Genomic DNA, 20,779 nt, shown 5'->3' with positions numbered 1-20,779 from the left:
TAAACAGGGCTGTAGACCTCAGCAAGGGGAAGTTGCCCCGAGGGGAGCTAATCAGCAAAACAAAGGTGCCTTGATGACCCCTAGGTAGCCTGCTTTGTCTGGCTTGCCCCTAGGCCAGTTTAGGTAAACAGAGGTGGCGCCTCATGTCTGCTTTAAACAACCTTCTGCCTGGCCCCAGGATTTGTTTTGCATTGACCCAAACCCCTAACACCACACGTCTTCAAAGCCCCGCTTCCCCCACGCCCATGAGTTAATATGGACGGTTCCATTGTCCCTGTGCACACCCATCAAGCCTGTAAGCCTCCTGATCCTAATGAGAGCAGAACAAGGACCCTTACTTGGGGCTCTGGTCTCCTCCCTGACATTAGCCTCACTCGCATTATAATCTTCCCTTGCTAGACAAGACCCAGAGTCTAGGACAGCAGAGCAAGGATCCAGTAAGCTCAGGGGGTCCCCGAGGGACTGTGACGACCAGTAACCTCCTTGCTTCTGGCAGCTTTGCACCCGACCACCTCCCCCGATGCCCAGCAAAAACTATGTGAGAACACATTTAACTCCCCGCAAAGACAAAAGTGCCGATATCTTCCTAATGTCAAACACCTTACATATGGCGAGCCCAAGGGAAAAAATGAGCGAAGGGATAAGCCAACACTTCACAAAAGGAAGCACACACGATTGGCTGCAAGGTGCCCAGTTACAAGGTCAACCACGGAAGACTTTGCTTTCACTTGGGCAATTCTTCTTCATGGGGGCTGAAGCAGGTGAGGGCAGCCCTGTTATCCCTTTTGCTTTTTAGTATTTATTTCTTTGAGAGAGAGAGAGCACAAGCAGGGGAGGGAGGGTGAGAGAGAGAGAGCACAAAGCAGGGGAGGGACAGAGAGAGTCCCAAGCAGGCTCCATGCTGTCAGCACAGAGCCCAACAAGGGGCTGGATCTCACGAAGGATGAGATCTGAGCTGAGCCGAAACCAAGACGAGGTCTCTTAACCCACTGAGCCACCCAGGCACTCGTCTCCCTTCCCTATGTGACGTCCTCTCGTCGATACTCTTGGACTCTGGGTATTGGTGTCTTTTTCACAAACCCAAGGGGCACCTCGAATCCTCATTCTGTATGTCAGCCAGTGGACAGAGGCTTCCCCAGACCATGCTCTGTAAATGCTCTCGACATCACTACAGTCCAGTTTTGTACCAAAAAACTTCTTTCATATGATTATGCTTGACCGCATGATGCCATCCATATATTTATATTATTGTTCTCTGTCCTTGGTGCTACACAGAAACATACACTAGTGAAGGGATTTCACCTTGTTTGTTCACAAGGTTTAATTTCCGTTTAGTTGGAAAAGGTTGAATTGGTATATAACAGCTAGAATAAATGAATATCTAAACCAGTGCTGGCAGCAATGGATATCTATCTGGAAGAATATGCAACTGGTCCCCTCCTCAGACACTTCACAAAAATTCAGAATGATTATGACCCCAGTGTAAGCGTAGCCATACAATATAGCAGAACATCAAGGAAACTACATATAACATTCAAGGTGAGCAAACCCACTAAATAAAGCCATAATCTCAGAAGTAAGAAGATAGATTTATTTAAATAAAATTTAAAAATTTTATGATCAAAATATGTTGCAAAAATCAATTGAGAAACAATGATCTCAGGAAATCATTTGAAATGCTGATAGTGTTTTTAAAAAGGAGAGAGAGAGAGACAGAGAGAGAAACCTATGGGCATATAATAATAATAAAACCCACCAGACGGTCATCAAACATATGACCTTGGCTAAAACTGAGGGATAGTTTAGGAAAATAACAAGATTTAGGAAAATAACAAGAACTGTCTCCTTCACCCAGCAGTCTGGAGAAAAACTTACAGGGCTGTTACATTGTTTGTGGTTGAAACTTTCAAATAGGAGCCACAGGGTTACTCTGAATTTGTTGGGGTAAGAGTGTTACAAGGTTGAAGGCAGAACCTGAAAGCAGCTGTATTACAGATACAGACATTCTTTCACCAGGAGTTTCCCAGTCTCTGCACCCATCCTGCCCAGAGCCTGCCCTGTGGTGGGGAGCGTCCTGTGCCCTGTAAGATGTTCAGAGCATCCCTGACCTCTGTGCACCCCTCTCCAGCGTGACAGACAAAGTGTCTCCAGACATTGATCAATGTCCCCCGGGGGACAAAATTACACCTGATTAGAACCACACATTGAATTTAACAATCTCAACATAGTTTTTCTAGCATGCCCATAATAGCAGTTGAAAGAAAAAGAATAAGAAAGCTCTTCAAGAGTGTGAATGGCACTCCCTCTGAAACTGACACAGCCACTGAATAAATACATGAATTAATTAAGCAAACAAACACAGTGACCATTTGCTCTGGGCTACGTTGGATTGGCTCTCAAGTGGTGACAGTTAATGATCTTGGCTTCCATTCTCTCTGACCCTCTCACCCACGGTCCACTGCGCTGTTGGACTCACCTGGCTGGGGTGTCTGACGGGAAGGTCTCCTTGCAGAAGCCTGAATGCCTCCCTGGATAGCAGATGATAAGGACTAAAGCTCTGCCCTCAGCCGAGACAGCAGGAGGCAGTGAAGCATCAGTCCTCAGCCAGAACTAGGATTCAGAACAAACAGAAAAGCATGCCCCTTCCTGTGCAAGGTTGCACGGGCTGACAGACAGGAGACCAGGAGATAGTTACAGCTCCCTGTGTCTGCTCATTAGGTATATATTCCCTCTTCTTACTCCAGCACAGTTCCCAAGCGGAACACTTTTGCACACAAAGGAAATTTCTCTAATGAATCGTGTTCCCAAGAGACCAGTTTAGAAGTAGTGAATCCTCAGGGACACCTGTGTGGCTCAGTCGGTTGGGCGTCAGACTTCAGCTCAGGTCATGGTCTTGTGGTTTGTGAGTTCGAGCCCCACGTTGGGGTCTGTGCTGGCAGCTTGGAGTCTGGAGCCTGCTTCAGATTCTGTGTCTCCCTCTCTCTCTGCTCCTTCCCCACTCTCAGTGTCTGTCTCTCAAAACTAAACATTAGAAAAAAAATAGGGAATCCAGTTGGATGGGCTTGTTTTTTTTTTTTTTTTGTTTTGTTTTTTTTTTTTTTTTTGCTCCTTTTCCTTGAACTTGCCTCCCTCCTGGTGAGTAAATCTCCCAGCACCTTATCTCAGCTCCCAGTTACGGTTTCCTCCAGGTCTGAGACTGAGGGATCCTGCCTGGACTAGGTCTCTTTATCTTCAAAGCATTGACTTGCGGTGGGGACCCAGCTATCTCCAGACGTGTTTACTCTTCTTTTAAAGGAGGTGGAGAACTCGGTTCTTCTGATAATGAACCTTGGGCACTACGCACATTGGGTTCAAGGTACGTTTGCCATTGCAATTAGGAATTTCTTACTTTATCTCAAGCTAAAAGCTGTCACTTAGTCCCACTTATAAAGGCCTTGTTAATTATAAGAGGTATACTTAGGTCTTTGCACATGCTATCACCTGTGTCGAGCATTTACAGGGAATGTTTAATTCAGTGTTCTGCGAACGTGTCGTCCCTGAGAAAGTCCATTTCTAAACTCCATTCTCCAGGCGGGAATGTGCTTGGCGGCATCTAGTGATCTGCCCGAAGTCAGTGCTCGAGGATGTGGGCCTTGAGTGGGATTCTGTCGGGATGCTTCTGGTTCTCAAGCTTGGGGGCAGTGGTTCTCGACCAGAAATCAATTTTCCCCCGGGGATGTCTGGTGACGTCTGAAGGGATGCTGCTAAACACCTCGTCCACAAGAAAGCAGCCTCCAAAAATAGACTTAAGCTGTCCCAAAGGTCTGGTGTAACAAGTGAGAAAACCTATTCCAGACCAGCCCTTCTCCAACCTCACACGGTCTACAAATGTTTATGAATCCACACGGATCCTGCTGCAAATGCAGCATCTGAGTGATAGTCCCCGGGTGGCTCAGAGATTCTGCATTTTTGACAAGCTCTCACTTGTTATTTATGTGCAAGTTCTAGTCCATGTACCACTCTTTGGTTAGCAAGGGTGTGATCCTGTGTTAGAGACAGATGTAGGTAGTTTTAGAGATCTCCTATACAAAAAATCATTGTTGCATGTAATTTGGAGGGAATAGTGTATCCCTCCTTCTGGAGGCTGTGTCAATTCTGTGTTTGTTTCTTTCATAGGCAGGCACTAGTGTGGCACAAAATAACACACCCGGGTTTTGTTTTTTTTCATGTATCTATTATTTTGTAATAGTTTTAGTACAGTTGACACACAAGGTTACAACAGTGGGAGGTGCGGGCTTCCAGTTATGGGACGAATAAGCCATGGGAATAAAAGGCCCAGCATAAGGAATGCGGTCAATTTATTGTAACGGTGCAGCCCGGGGACAGACAGTAGCTGCTCTCATGGTGACAGAGCATAATGTATAAACTAGTCAAATCACCTGAAAACAATACACTTTTGAAAAAGACTTTTTAGAAGACAGAGGAGGAGCCTCCCAAGCAGGTCCACATCCTAATCAGTACTTGCGAACATGGTATTTTCTAGAGCTCAGGGAATCAAGGTAGGTGATTGAACAGGGCTGCCAATCAGCTGCCATTCAGATACAACGATCAGCTGTGATTGCCCAGGTGGCACTAAGGTAGTCACGACAGTCCTCCAAATGTTGAGGAGGGAGTCAAAAGAGTTGGTGTCAGAGAGACTACTTTGAAACTGCTACCCTGTTGGCTCTGAAGGTGGAGGGAGAGCCATGACCAAAGAATGCAGGTGACCGGCGACAGAGACTGGAAATGGAAAGGAAACAGATTCTCCTCTGAGCCTCCAGAAGGAACTCAACTCTGCAGACTTCTTGCTATTATCCCGATGAGACTCCTTCCGAGCTCTGACTCCAGAACTGTAAGGGTGTGTATGTTTTAAGCAGCTAGTGTGGAGATATTTTACAGCAGCGGTAGAACTCTCATACTGACATAGTCAATACAATTATTTGAGGAAACTGAGTTTAAGACTCTGAATTCACTCATCATCTTCCCCGGGAAAAGGTTATTTGACATGTGAGGAACCCACAGTAAGTAGGAAAAAAATGAAATTGATTTGGATATATTCTGCCCCATCAGCTGGTACAGTGATTTCCTCGGGGTAGAAATGTGAGTGTCGTCTGACTACAAGGCCTTTGAGGCTGCAAGTCCGGAAAAGGAACCCATGATCAAAATTAAGGTCACCCTTTGTAATTTAAGATTTTGTGCCTGTATTTCTGCATCCTTTTATTTCATGTTAATTCAACCATTCATCTGTTCAGTGCTATCTTCTCCAACGGTCTCTCACATCTCCTTTCAACATAAAAGATGAAATCACAAGTCATCTGTGTGTGTACATGTGTGGTGAGTGTGCTTATTTGAAAGAAAATTGGATATAAACACACACACACACACACACAAGACAAACCTTTCACCCTCAAATGATTTCTCTGAGTTACAAAGGAAGTTCCACACATGTTATTCATCCTCACGACCTCCACACGGTTCAGTATGCCATTCTGCCTTCAGAAATAAGGAGACTGAGGCTCAGGATGCTTCAATTTTAGAAAGTACCTAACATCTTGGGATCAAGTCCCACGTCGGGGCTGACAGCATGGAACCTGCTTGAGATTCTCTGTCTCTCCTCTCTGCCCCTCCCCTGCACTTTCTCTCTCCCTCTCCTTCTCTCTTTCTCTCTTTCTCAAAATAAATAAATTTAAAAAAAAAGAAATTACCCAGTAAAGCACTTCAAGGTTATGTGACAGTCTTAAATTATACACAACAAGAAACTTGAAATATCTACTGTTCGTTTGCATGCAGCTCCTTTAATTCACCAAAGTATACACATTACATATGCAGGTTATAGTGTGTAATTACACTCCGATGATTTAATTCGGTGGAAAAAAAATCTGATGGTGCATGGGTAAGGGTAGGATCCAGAGCACAGGTAGCGGATTCTCACTTAAGAGGATTAGGAGATACCACTTCTAATGGGGAGGAAATCATTAGTATGGATGTACAAACAATGGAATTAAATTTAAGTAAACCACATAAGAAAGAAACTCATTTCTGTAATAGAAGAAGATTAACCTCCATATGGGAACCGTATCTGACCATAAATTGGTTGAAGATAGAAGAGCACTACAGCCAAGCCCAACACCACGCATGAGCCTTAGAAACACAATGTAGAGATTCACACCTGACCCCAGACCCACGAGGAGCCCAGCAGAGATCAAAAACACTCCCCCGCACATGATTCCATTTGATTGTAAAGGTATTACGATATCTCATTTGACAAGGACCGCTTGTTATACAGCAGTAGCTGACTGACACAATAACCCAAGCGAACGGACCTTAGACAATTAGAAGATGTGCTGATTTTTATTTGTGGCAAATGAACTGACGTTGAGGAGAGCACTCATGATCGTTCTGTGATTCGAGTTTATTTCCCACGACGTTACGAACAAGTGGGCTCCCTTTTGGGTAACTGGGAGAGTTTGAAGGACATGCACGTTTGTGCAGAAGAACTGGGGACCCTGAGCCACATGCCAGCAGGACATCCAGCTCTCATGTAAAGCATCCTCTGGTCGTGCAGGTGGGAGAGATTTCAGAGGGGGACGGAGGCACGAAATGGATGGGGCTGATACTGTTCATTTGCTATCATTTGTGACAAATACTGGGAAAAGGAACCTATTTCATGCGACGGTAGGAAGACTCATGATAGTAGGTAGCGTTGCAAAGCTTTCAGAAGAAACGGGAAGCGAATTCGGAGATAAAACAGAAGACACTAAGCAACCCCTTACCTCGGTGAACAAACCACCTCAGCTGCGGACAAAAGCCTCCATGCTTCAATAAACAGAGGCAGCATATGAAAAAGAAATATTTTGCATAGGAACACAATGGGTGTTTTGCTTCCTCGGGTTTATGGTCTCCTCTGACACCAAGAACATATTAGATCAATCTGTTTATTCCAATTTGTCTTTCCATGTTGACTCCACGGGGAGGTACATATTTGCTCATCAGTTTTTGCCAGTGGCTATAATAGGCCTCTGGACGCCAGGTTGAATAACAGAAAAACAACAACAACAACAATAACAACAGAGTCCAGTTATGAGACACAGAAGCGTGTTTGTACAGTAATTGCCTGACATTAGGCTTTTCACTTCTGAGGCACCCATTTCAAAGATCACCATTCATATTAACACACTGCCAGGCATATGATTCAGTTACTATACAAACATGCAGGCCCCCCCTCCCACAAATTCCCCCATTAGAAAGCCCTGGTAATCTAGGTAACAAGTGTGAGTGACCCGTTTTTCCCGTTCAGTGCCCACATTCTGTTACTGGGCTTTTTGTCTGGTTTTTGCTGTTGTTATTTTTGAGTACTGGGGGATAATATTTTATTATTCTTTTTCTTTAACTGTTTACATGAGCGTAGTTGACACACGATGTTACCTTAGTTTCAGGTCTGCAATACAGTGATTCAACTTCTCTGTACTTTATGCGGGGCTCACACAGGTGTACTGACACCTGTCCCATTACCGCTAGTACATCATCGATGACTATATTCCATACACTGTGTCTTCCATTCTCATTACTGATCATTCCATAACTCCGTTCCGCCTCTCTTTCCCCCATGTGCCCCGTCCTCAAACTCCACTCATGTTTTAAATTAACCATAAAAACTAAGCCCAGAAACCCATAGCCACTGCACCCATGGACCCCCCCATAAAAGTCAGATCCTTCAACAGTGTTCTCTCTCCCTCCCTGTCAAAGTCCCTCTCCCTCTATGAAAACTCCCCAAATGGCCTTTGGGCATCCCGTGTGCCCTCCAACACACATGAGAAATAAACCTTGTGTTTTTAGAGTCCTCCAGTGGGTGTTGCTGAGGTGTGTCTTGTGACCAAAATAAGAACCCAAAGGCCAGGGCAGTCACAGCATAGGCTCTGGTCAGGGAAACACTTGTGGGAATGTCCACAAGCACAAGGGCATATGCAAATGCCTGGCTTTTCCTACCTAAGCATTGGTGTCAATAGCCTGAGGCTTAAATGGACCCCTGCTAGAGTCCACATCATCAAAGAGTTCTTAAGGAAGGGACTTAAAAGAGATTGACAGATTCCAGGTGAAAGCAGTGGTTTTGTATTTTCATCTACAAGACAATTATGTAGAGGGCCTAGGGGTCGAGTGTAGTGTTTTTCCACATGAATAAGCCACCTTGGGATTATTCTTTGGGGAAAATGAGGGAAAATTTATATGGCATGGTATAAATCATTTGATATGAAATTATTTTCAAGGAGACCCACTTGCCCATTGTAAGATACAGAAATTTCCAGGCATTTGTGATCTAAGGTTGGGGGAAACATTGGGAACACATGAAAATGAACAAAGGTGAAATAGTGTATCAGACAGAGCAGAAGCTTGATAAAGGGAGTTTCTTAAATATATGGAGAAGTTGGATTCAAACAAATGGAAATTCCAGGAAATAAATAGAAGGAACAGATTCTACTTCCACAGTCTGATCAAGGAATAGCTCTGAGGCTCTGAGCCTTGCAATCATGGGTATGTCTCCAGACCCAGGACTATTGACCCTTACATTGCTGGAACCCCAATGATTCTCTTCAGAGCCCCCTTTATGTCTCTGTTCCTCAGGCTGTAGATGAAGGGGTTCAGCATGGGCGTGACCACCGTGTACATCACTGAGGCTGTGGCACTTGAGTGGGAGCCCTGGGTAGCAGCAGAGCTGAGATACACTCCTAGGCTCGTACAAAAAAATAAGGAGACAACCGAGAGATGAGACGCACAGGTGGAAAATGCCTTATACTTGCCCTGAGCTGATGAGATCCTACGTATGGAGGAAACTATCTTAGAATAAGAGTAAAGGATCCCGGCCAAGGAAGCACCACCCAGCAGCACAGCTGCAAGATATATCACCATGTCATTAAGAAAGGTGTCAGAACAGGCAAGCTGGAGCATCTCATTGAGTTCACAAAAAAAGTGGGGGACATGCAAATGTGTACAGAAGGACAGCCACAACATCATTAAACTTTGTAACAAGGAATTCAGGACACACATGATCCAGGACACCAGAACCAGCAGCCCACAGAGCCAGGGGTTCATGATGACCGTGTAGTGTAGGGGGTGACAGATGGCCATGAAGCGGTCATAGGCCATCACGGTTAGGAGAAAGACTTCTAATCCTGCAAAGTGTATGAAAAAATACATCTGTGTGATGCAGCCTGCATAGGTTATGACTTTGCTCTGAGTCTGGATGTTCCACAGCATCTTTGGGACAGTGGTGGAGATGAAGCAGATGTCTGAAAAGGACAGGTTGGCCAGGAAGAAGTACATGGGCGTGTGGAGGCGTGAGTCAGAGCTGACGGCCAGGATGATTAGCAGGTTTCCAAACACAGCAATTAGGTACATGGAGAGGAAAAGTCCAAATATGAGGGGCTGTAATGCTGGTTCCTCTGAAAATCCCAGAAGAAAAAATTCTGAAATTTGTGTATCATTTCCTGGTTCCATGTGCTGGAGGTGACTACCAGGGAACTAAAAAATATCATGACTAATTTTCTCAATAATGAACATTGCAAATATCGTTGAAATTCTACAATTTATATTGTATTCAAAAGATCAATTTCCATAGGTTTCTTACAGAATTTTTCCCCTCTCAGGGAAAAATCTCCTCCCCTCCCCATGCCAGCTCTAACTAAGACTTCACATCCTCCAGTTAGCTTTTTCCCCATCTACTCATCTATTATATATTTTTAATGAGAAATTCTGAAATCTGTCACGCGTTTGAGGAATAACCTTGAGCACTAGTCAGTGCACCTTCACGCAAAGTGTATAAGTGTCTAGAAACAAAAGCCTGGAGGGTTCAGTGATGGAGAAAGGGGATAAGCAAATAAAGACCAGATAAAATATCAGGAGGTTACAGGTGCCGTGAAGAAAAACAAAGCCTGTGTAAAGGGAAGCGTGGATGGAGGGATGGCTCTTCCTGGTTGTTCGGGCACACCGGCACACATGTAAACAGAGCCCTCAAGGAGACAGGAGACACAAGGTCCTCTGGGGAAGAGCGTGCCCATCGGAGGGAACTATGAGTGCGACGGCTCTGAGGAAAGACGTGGGTTTTTCTAAATTAAGTTTTTAAAGCATGAGGGTGGTCGACAGACCAGGTCACGTTAGTTTGGGGGGCGCCACACAGTGATTCAACAAGTGTCAACATCACGCCCTGCTCACCAGGCATGGAGCTGCCATCTGTCACCACACAGCCTGTGACAGCATCACTGACAGTATTCCCTCCGCTGGGCCTTTTACTCCTGTGAGTCTCCCCTTCCTGAACATGGAAGGAATTCCTCAACCGGAAGCCAGTGTCTCCCACTCCCCTTCACCATCCTGCCTTTTGTTGTTTGCATATTGTGTTAAAGACCCAGGCTCAAAAGAAAGCCACTGTGTCCAGGGGAAGGAGCGAGAGGAAGACTGATGAGAGGTCGTGGCAGGGAATGTTGAGGAATGAGGTGGCCTCCCGGACACAGATGAAACTTCCCGGCACAAGGAACCCCTCCTTCACATGGTGTTTCTTGCACTTTATTAATTTCGTTTCCAAGGAATCTTTGAATAGAAACAGGCACCCTTCTTATATTCATTGTCAGTACTAACCTGGCACCTGTATTTTAAGGGTCATGTATTGGAGGTATGGGTTCCAGGACCTCTGTCTTGAGACCTGCTCATCACACACACACACACGCATGCTCTATAGCCTCCTTGGACCATGTCACAACCAGACTATTCTCACCTCCAGTCGCAATAATTAGGCAAACAATGATACAAGGCAAGCTGTTCAATATCAGATTGTCTTTCCTATAAGTTGCAAAAGCATCCAAATTCTAGTAGTTAAGTCTCCCGTGAGCATGTAGACCTGAGTCTCGATTTTAAGGTGATCATTTTGTGTCCAGTATTTACAGAAACAAAAATCAAATTCAAAAACTGAGAGCAAGAAAAGTGGGGAGAAAGATCTAATGAGCTCAGGTGGCCCCTGGTGGTGATGACGAGAAAGTGTCCTTGGTTCTGGGGACACCCCAACCCCAGGTACATCTCCTTGATGCCCAGAATAATAAAGCGGCAAAAAGCAATTTATCCAAAAGAAAAAGTAGGAATGTCTTCATGTTATCAAGACATCCCACCAGAATAACAAGGGAAGACACCCACAATTCACAAAAGGAAATACACAGGGTACAAGAAAAGTGGGGGGTTTTAGAAAATTATTTGCTAAAGACCAACTTTTCTAAATGATATAAAATGCTAAACTTTTACAATCAGAAACCGGTTTTGAATCGGGGATCTCCACATTTGCTATTTGGACTTGGAGAACCAACCAAACTATTCTTTTTCTCCCCCCTGTAAACTCTAGTCAGGTAACATACAGTGTAATATTGGTCTCAGGAGCAGAATTCAGTGATTCATCACTTACCACACCCAGTGCTCATGGCAGCAATTGCCCTCCTTAATCCCCACCTCCCATCTAGCCCATCCCCACCCACCTGCCTCCATCAACCCTCAATTTGTTCTCTATCGTTATGAGTCTCTTCTGGTTTGTTTCCCTCTCTTCTCTTCCCCCACCTTCCCAGCCAAACTATTGTAAATGCTAATATCCTTCCCCCAAATGGTAGGGCTAGAGGTATCTATCCTGCTCAGGTGGTTGGCAGATTTAGTGAATACACTGTAAAGAACTTAGCATAGTTCCCTCAATTGACAATGAGTGCTTCTCACTGGTGAGGAGATTTGGCTGATTTTTTTTCTTCTCTCAAAGTCCCCATCGCTTCCCCACCTCTGGGGTCCCAAATCCACCGCCTTATTTCCGTTCCTTGTCCTGTCTCTACCTATCATGGGCTGGCACCTCTCTAGCCAATAGTCACAATTACCCAAGAGGTCTTTCTAATATTGCAATTACACGACTGTCCACCTTAACCCCTTCCCAGTGACTCCCCCCTGGAGAATGAACCCCCAATTCCATACCTTCTAACACTTGGCTTGCCTCCCCTGACCGACCCACTGCCTTCATTCACACTCACACAGCCTCACCCCTTCGATCTCACACACACCGAGCCTGAGTTGTAGCTTCCCCGGAAGGCCCAGCTCAGGTCTTGGAGCCTCTACACCCCTGCTTCCCTCTGCTTGGAGTCACCCCCCTGGTCCGTTTGGAGTTTTTCACCTCTTCTCTATCCTGACAATCCCATCTCCTCTTTCAGACGCAAGGAGTCCTCTCCCTCATGAATCTTCGTGGGTGTAGTTCCTTTTAATAGTCTCACAGAATATTAAATAGCCTATTTAATAGTCTCACAGAAAAAAAAAAGACTTTCTCTTGTGATAATTTAGATGTCCGGGTTATCAATGTGTAACTTTTATTTAATGCCATTCCTTTCCCTGCTGGACTGTGGGCGCCCTGGGGCTATTATGCATACCCCCACCCTTTACCCCCAGACATAGTTTAGTTGGGATCACCAGGAATAAATACATATTGCATGAAGGAATGAGAGGCTCTGCGCTCACAGAAGTTGCCAGTGATGAGAGAGAGAACAGAACCAGGGAGCTACTAGCACAGGAACAGAGGACGCGAGAGAAGAATGTTGTCCATGTTCTTAGAATGGGAGCATTTGTGGGGGCAAGCTTCGTCTGCAAGAATAAACTAGAGTAAGAAAAATAAGGCACAGTAGCAAATATCGGAGCGCATCAGACGTGGTCAGGCTGCAAACCCAGCCATTTCGTGGTTCTCCCTGTAGAGCCGTAGGCGTGGGCGCGTGCGTGTGCACAAACGTGTTTCTGTGTTTGCCCCTGCAACGTGCTGGGTCACATGTAAATGGCATGTTTTGCTCCGGGGGAAAGTCAAAGTTCTCTTATCCGTGGCAGTACATGCAAGAATAGTTTCAAAAGAAGGGTAGTTCCTGCTAAGGAGGGGAAAGCAATAGGAATAAGGAGCCTATTCTAGAAGCCAGGTTGCAGAGACAGTGGGCAGCCAGGGCGGGTGCTGGCGTCACTTCAGCGAACATCCGTTCGCTTCATACAGTGTCCACATCGGGCCCTTGTTTGGCTTTTATTCCCTATTTATTCCTATGTATTGGACCACACTTGTTCTCATATGGCCCAGGAACAGACGCAGCTGGCCCTTCTCTCACATTCCTTTGTAATTCCTGAGCTCTGGGTTTTAATCTCTTTTTTGACAAACTCATTGGGCGGCTCCACTCTTCCTGAGTTTAATCCAACGTGTGTAGGCGTCCCTACAATATGCTCTATAAAATCCTATACGTGCCCCCAAAACCTATTTCCTTTCTTCGTCTGTATATCCCTGAGGACGGCATGTCACACACACATTTACATCACCCCCTCTGCTTTCTTCATTTACTGTCAGATCCAAATGAGCAGGACCTCACCTGATTGTTCATTTTTGCCGTTTCATAAAGGTGTGCGTTCAGGCAGAAACACATCTTTAGAAAATGGAATTTATAAAATAAAAAGAATAGCAGGGAGAGGACAAGCAGAATAAACACAGTGGATTCCAAACAACCTTGTTAATCAAATCCAATTTTAAAAAGACTGTCTTCTGCCACAAAAGATAGAAAATGACAATAAGAACATGACATTACCACAGGTGTCTAAATCAAAATGGAATGGGGAAAAAAGCTAATAAAAAAGAATAGGAAAATATCATTTATAATTATCACTGATTTTTAAAATAGCGCGGAGAGCAGTATCTAAAATTATAATTTCATCCTATATAAGAAACATAGGTGGAATCACGCATCCTTGTGAGAAAGATATAAGTTGAATGCGAGAGGAATTCATGTTTCCGCAGGACGGCAGAAGGACGATTGCTAGTTTAGAAAATAGATCCAATCACAAAAAAAGGTAGCAGTGAGGAAGCACAGATGGGAGGTAGGTGGCAATACATACAAAAGGCAGTTTATTACTACAAGGCACATAAACAATGGGTGAGGGACAAAATATGACTAGTTGACAGGTTTGGCCACTCACAATGTATAAACTCTCAACAAATACATCTGTACATACATACAAGAACTAAACAGCAAATAGCAAACGTGGCTTAAAATTTTGCAATTGTGTTTTTTGTTTGTTTCACATTTCTGTTTAAATTCTAGTTGGTTAACTTAGTGTGATACTGGTTTCAGGAGTCAAATCACGCGTTTGAAAGAATGCAATCAAAAAGAAGAAAGAAAATGATTTCAGCAAGAATGACAAACAAAAACAAGAATAAGAATGCTCCGAACCTAGGAAACCAGGCAAAGTATTTTTGCAGACAATTTGCTGCAAAGAAAGTAAATGGCTAACACCCCAAAACTGTATTCCGTCTCTAGGTAATGCAAAAATTGTCAAGTAAAGCCCTGTAGCATATTCCTGTTGTGTTTTAAATAAACTGTTTAAGTGAATATCTAATGGAGAGAAGATTCTGTGAAATGTATGTCTCCAGAACTGTGGTTGCAATATCGTGGCTCCCTCCATTGGTCTGGATCTTTCTAACGGATACAGAATATGCTCCAAAATACCCCATCTTAAAAATATTTTTTAAATTCCCTCACTGCACTGCACCCCCTCCATACCTAATAGTGTATTTTCCTATTCCCTCTTACTGCAACACTCCTTGGAAGTGTTCAAAGTTTCCAGGAAGACAGTACCTCCCACTCCTTCGTTAGTCTCACCCAACTGGACTTTGATTCCCACCACTTAGTTGTCAACAATAATCCTTGCATTAGCAATTTCAAAAGACATTCCTTTTTTAAAAAAACATTTTAAATATATTGATTATGAATGAATGAGTTCACCACACCAACAAACACAACAATCTCTCAGATCTGGGGCAGGATGGTTAGGCTCTCAGGTGACCTCATCCATTCTCCCTGAACCTTTCCTGAAATACTTGCTGAGCTCTGAGACTCACCTGCTTGGGGTCTCTGAGAGGAAGGTCTCCAAGTGGAGGTCAGAATTCCTCCCTGTTGGTTGATGATAGAGAGCAAGCTCTATTTCCAGACAGCAGGAAGGAGTGCTAGGACCCCAAATGCAAAAACCATGTCTCCTCCAGCTTCAGGTAGAACATGTTCAGGGTCTGCGGCAGAGGAGATATTTATAGTCTCTTATGTTTGCTGTATCTGTTCTCTATAACTGCTCATTAGACACATTTCCCATTATTACTCCAACCTCTGAGCACATCTCCCCATGGGAACTTATCTGGACAGAATGGAATTTTTTTCCTATAGGTTCTCTGTTCCCAGGAGATCAGGTTAGAATCCAGGTATATCCAGGGTGCCTGAGTGGCTCAGGGAGTTAAGTGTCCGGCTTTGGCTCAGGTCATGATCTCATGGTTGGTGGGTTCAAACCCCGCATTGGGCTCTGTGCTGACAGCTCAGAGCCTGGAGCCTGCTTCAGATTTTAAGTCTCCCTCTCTCTCTGTCCCTCCCCCGACTCATGCTCTGTCTCTGTCTCTCAAAAATAAGTAAAATGTTAAAAATTTTAAAAAAACAATTCAGGTGTATCCAATTTTTATTACTCCTCCTTGAACTTTCCTGGCTTCCAGAGCTCTAACATTGAAACTTTTCACAGCCCGGAGTGAAAGTTTTTTCCAAGTATAAGACTCGGGAACCTGGGTCTCCAAAACATTGAGTTGTGGTGACAACACAACTCCTACTAGCTCCAGAAAATTTCTATTCCTTCTTCAACAAGCAAAGGTAGGTTCCTTTGCTATGAAATCATGGGTACAACAATCCTTGGATTCATAATTCTTTTGACAAATCAAGTAGGAGTTATGTATTTTTAAGTTGACATTTATTAGGCGTTTGGTTATTCAAGCTATATTACAAGGCTGTAGTCATCAAGACAGTATGGTACTGGCACAAAAACAGACACACAGATCAATGAAACACAATAGAGAACCCAGAAATGGACCCACAATGATATGGTCAAATCTTTGACAAAGGAGGTAAGAATATTCAATGGAAAAAACGCAGTCTGTTCAACAAAGCGTTGGAAATTGGTCAGCAACATGCAGAATGAAAATGGACCACTCTCTTACACCATACACAAAAATAAATTCCAAATGGATGAAAGGCCTAAATGTGAGACAGGAAGTAACCAAAATACCGGGAGGAGAACACAGCGAAATATCTCTTTGACCTTGGCCATAGCAACCTCTTATTAGACATGTTGCCTGGAGGCAAGGGAAATAACAATGACAACCAAAAAAACATGAACTGTTGGGATTTTATCAATGTGAGAAACTTCTGCACAGTGAAATAAACAACCAGGAAAACTAAAAGGCTGCCTCAGGAATGGAGAAGATAGTTTCAACTAACATATTGGATAAATATTCCATTGTGTGTATGTGTGTGTGTACGTGTGAGTGTGTGTGCGTGTGTGTACCCCATTTTCCTTATCCATCTGTCCATTGATAGACACTTATGTTGCTTCCACATTTTGTTTATAATAAGTAATGCTGCAATAAACATAAGGGTGCATGTATCTTTTCAACGTAGCGTTTTTGTTTTCTTTGGAAACAGTAGTGGAATTATTGGATCATAGAATAGTTCTATTTTTAAGTTTTGAGGAACCTCCATACTGTTATCCGCAGTGGCTGCATTCCCACCAACAGTGCATGAGGGTTCCTTTTTCTCTACACCCTCACCAACATTTGTTTTTTCTTGTGTATTTGATTTTAGCTGTCCTGCCAGGTGTGAGGTGGTATCCGATTGTGGTTTTGATTTGCATTTCCGTGATGATGAGTGATGCAGAGCATGTTTTATGTGTCTGTAGTCATCTAGATGTCTTCTCTAGAGAAATGTCTATTCAGATCCTGTGCCCATTTTTTAATTTGATTGTGCGGGTTTTTTTTGGTGTTGAGTTGTATGAGTTCTTTATGTATTTTAGATATTAACCCTTTATCAGATATGTCACTTGCAATTATCTTCTTCCATTTACTAGGGTTTTTTTGTTTTGTTTTGTTTTATTGTTTCCTTTGCTGTGTAAAAGTCTTTAATTTTGATGCAGTCCCAATAGTTTATGTTTACTTCTGTTTCCCTAGCCTGGGAGACCTATGAAGAAAAATGTTGCTATAGCTGATGTCGGAGAAATTACTGCCTGTGTTCTTTTCTAGGATTTTTATGGTTTCAGGTCTCACATTTAGGTCTTTAATCCGTTTTTAGTTTGTCTTTGTGTGTGGCATAAGAAAGTGGTTCTGTTTCATTGTTCTACATGTAGCTGTCCAGTTTTCCCAGCACCATTTATTGAGAAGACTGTCTTTGCCCAATATTGTCACCTCTTTTGTCATAGATTAATTGACCGTATAATCATGGTCATGGAGTCTCTATTCTGTTTCACTGACCTATGTGTCTACTTTTGTACCAATACCATACTGTCTTAATTACAACAGCTTTGTAGTATATCTTGAAATTTGGTAGGTCTGGTCTTCTTTCTCAGGATTGCTTTGGCTATGCAGGGTCTTCTATAGTTCCATACAAATTTTAGCATTATTTGTTCTGGTTTTGTGAAAACTACTGGTGGTATTTCAATAGCAATTGCATTGAATCTGTAGATGGCTTTGGGTAGTACGGATGTTTTCACAATATTGATTCTTCCAGTCCATGAGCATGGAATATCTTTCCAATTATTTATCTTCTATTTCCTTCATCAGTGTTTTATAGTTTTTGGAGTACAGGTCTTTCACTTCTTTGGTTAAGGTTATTCCTAAAGATTTTATTCTTCTTGGTGCAATTGTAAATGGTGTTTAAAAACATTTTTTGTTCTTTCAGCTACTTCACTGTTAGTGTATTGGAATGTTGCTTATTACTGGGTATTGATTTTGTATCTTGTACTTTACTGAATTAATTTATTACTTCTAGTAATTTTATTGACTGATTGATTGATTGATTGATTGAAATTCAAGTTAGTTAACATACAGCATAGTATTGGTTGCAGGAGTAGAACCCAGGGATTCATCACTTACATATAACACCCAGTGTTCATCCCAACAAGTGCCCTCCTTAATACCCATCACCCATTTATCCCATTCCCCCACCCACCTTCCCTCCAGCAACCCCCAGCCTGTTCTCTGTATTCAAGAGTCTCTTATGGTTTTCTCCCTCTCTGTTTTTATTGAACTTTTCCTTCCCTTTCCCTATATTCATCTGTTTTGTGTCTTAAATTCCACATATGAGTGAAATCATCACATTTATCTTTCTCTGACTGACTTATTTCTCTTAGCATAATACACTATAGTTTCATCCACTTTGTTTCAAAAGGCAAGATTTCACTCTTTTTTATTGCTGTGTAATATTCTACCATATGTTATATACCACATCTTCTTTATCCATACTTCTAGTAATTTGTTGGTAGAATTTTCTAGAATTTCTATGTATAGTGTCCTGTCATCTGAAAATAGTGGCTGCTTAACTTACTTCTTACCAATATGGATACCCCTTATTTCTCTTTCTTGTCTGATTGCTGAGGCTAGGACTTCCAATACTATGTTGAATAAAACTGTGAGAGTGCACATCTTTGTCTTGTTCCTGACATTAGGGGAAAGATCTCAGTTTTTCCCCATTGAATATGATGCTGGCTGTGAGTTTTTCACTTATGGCATTTATTATGTTCAGGTATGTTCCCTCTTTATTGAGAGTTTTTGTCATGAATGAATGCTGAATTTTGTCAAATGCTTTTTCTGCATCTATTGATATGATCATATGTTTTTTAGCCTTCATTTTGTTTATGTAGTATATGACATTGATTTTCAAATATTGAAACATCCTTGCACTCCTGAAATAAATGCCACCTGATCAAGGTGAATGATTATTATAATATATTGTTGTATGTGGTTTGCTAGTATTTTCGTGAGGATTTTTGCATCAATCTTCATCAGGGATAGTGGCCTATAGTTTTCTTTTTTTGTGGCGTCTCTGGTTCTGGTAGCAGGGTAATGCTGGCCTTATAGAATGAATTTGGAAGCCTTCCCTCTTCTTCTATACTTTGGAAGAGTTGGAGGAGAATAGATATTAACTCTTTAAATGTAGAATACACCTGTAAATCATCCATCTGGTCCTGAACTTTTAGTTTTGAGTAGTTTTCTGATTACCAATTCCATTAAAAATTTTTTTTTAATATTTTATTTATTTATGAGACAGAGAGAGACAGAGCATGAACGGGGGAGGGTCAGAGAGAGAGGGAGTCAGAATCTGAAACAGGCTCCAGGCTCTGAGCTGTCAGCACAGAGCCTGACGCGGGGCTTGAAAATCACGGACCGTGAGATCATGACCTGAGCCGAAGTCGGACGCTTAACCGACTGACCACCCAGGCGCCCCTTTTTAAATTTTTTTTTTAATGTTTTATTTCCAATTCCATTTTTTATTGACAATTGGTCTGTTCAGATTTTCTATTTCTTCCCAGTTCCATTTTGGAAGATTGTATGTTTCTAGGACTTTATCCATTTCTTCTAGGTTGTCCACTTTGTTGGCATATAATTTTTCATAATATTCTCTTACCATTCTCTGCATTTCTGTAGTGTCAATTGTTACTTCTGTTCTTTTGTTTCTGATTTTACTAATTGGGTCCTTTCTCTTTTTTCTTGATGAATGTGGCTCAGGGTTTGTCAATTTTGTTTATCGTTTCAAAGGAACAGCTCTTGGTTTCACTGGTATTTTTCCATTGCATTTTTTAGTCTCTGTGTCATTTATTTCTGCCCTGATCTTTATTATTTCCTTTCTTTTGCTCACATTTGACTTTGTTTAGTCTTCAGGAAAGAATATTTTGAATACAAAATAGTACCTGATAGTAATTTAGAGCAGGCATATCAAACATGAATGGCCTTAACTTCATTTCATTGGTCCCGTATCCATACAGACACTTTGTTTTCTTTCTAGTTCTTTCTAGTTAGAGGACAGACCTTCCATCCTGGTTCGATGTGAATCAGCTACTAATGTTCTATATCCTCCCATCAGCCATGCTCCACTAGACTTTTTTCCTTTTAACCCTATCACTGAGGTATAATTATATACAATAAACTGCACCCATTTAAAGTTTACAGTTGGACCCTTGTGGTGAGCCCAACATAAAGAGTCGTCTGTCAAATCACTATGTTGTACACTTGAAACTATCAATGACACTTCAATAAATTTTTTTAAAATAAATTGTACAGTTTGTTCCATTAAAGGAGTCATAAATATTTAGAAGCATATTGTGAATGATTCCATTTATATGTAATTCCAGAAAGTGCACAATAAGCTTTAACTACTTTGTTCTGTAACTTATTAAAATTTTTAATGTTTATTTATTTTTGAGACAGAGGGAGACAGAGTGCAAGTGGGGGGAGGGGCAGAGAGAGAGGGAGACACAGAATCTGAAACAGGCTCCAGGCTCTGAGCTGTCAGCACAGAGCCCAATGAGGGGCTCAAACCCATGAAATGCGAAATCGTGACCCGAGCAGAAGTCGGACGCTTAACAGACTGAGCCACCCAGGTGCCCCTGTTCTGTAACTTATTAAAATTTAATTTTCTTGAGTCTCAGTTTTCTTATTTCTGAAGGTAATGCAGGATAACAAAACTAATTTCAGAGGGATATTGTGGGGAATGAACAAATGTGTGGTAATATTTTGATTCCTAAGAAAATGTTCAAGGAGTATGGTGTGTGTGTGTGTGTGTGTGTGTGTGTGTGTGTGTGTGTGCGTGTGTGTTTATACACATTTTTCTTTCAAGTAAACATGTGCATACACACAGACTCATTATTAGGCAAGATTTCATGTCAA

At 42.4% G+C, this 20,779-nt stretch overlaps 1 protein-coding gene across 1 annotated transcript; it reads right to left on the bottom strand.

Annotated features, from left to right (window-relative positions):
* Window positions 1–8,577: 8,577 nt before the first annotated feature.
* Window positions 8,578–9,529, bottom strand: LOC112852564 (olfactory receptor 7A17-like). The gene has a single exon (XM_086684711.1). The coding sequence runs from the start codon at window positions 9,508–9,510 to the stop codon at window positions 8,578–8,580; it is 933 nt and encodes a 310-aa protein (XP_086540837.1). The 5' UTR covers window positions 9,511–9,529.
* Between the last annotated feature and the right edge of the window lie 11,250 nt (window positions 9,530–20,779).

The sequence above is a fragment of the Puma concolor genome, chromosome A2, assembly GCF_028749965.1.
Source record: "Puma concolor isolate L17-30 chromosome A2, mPumCon1.1.hap2, whole genome shotgun sequence".
NCBI lineage: Eukaryota > Metazoa > Chordata > Mammalia > Carnivora > Felidae > Puma > Puma concolor.
The sequence above is the reverse complement of the archived record's forward strand: the minus strand, read 5'-3'. Positions and strand labels throughout refer to the sequence as shown.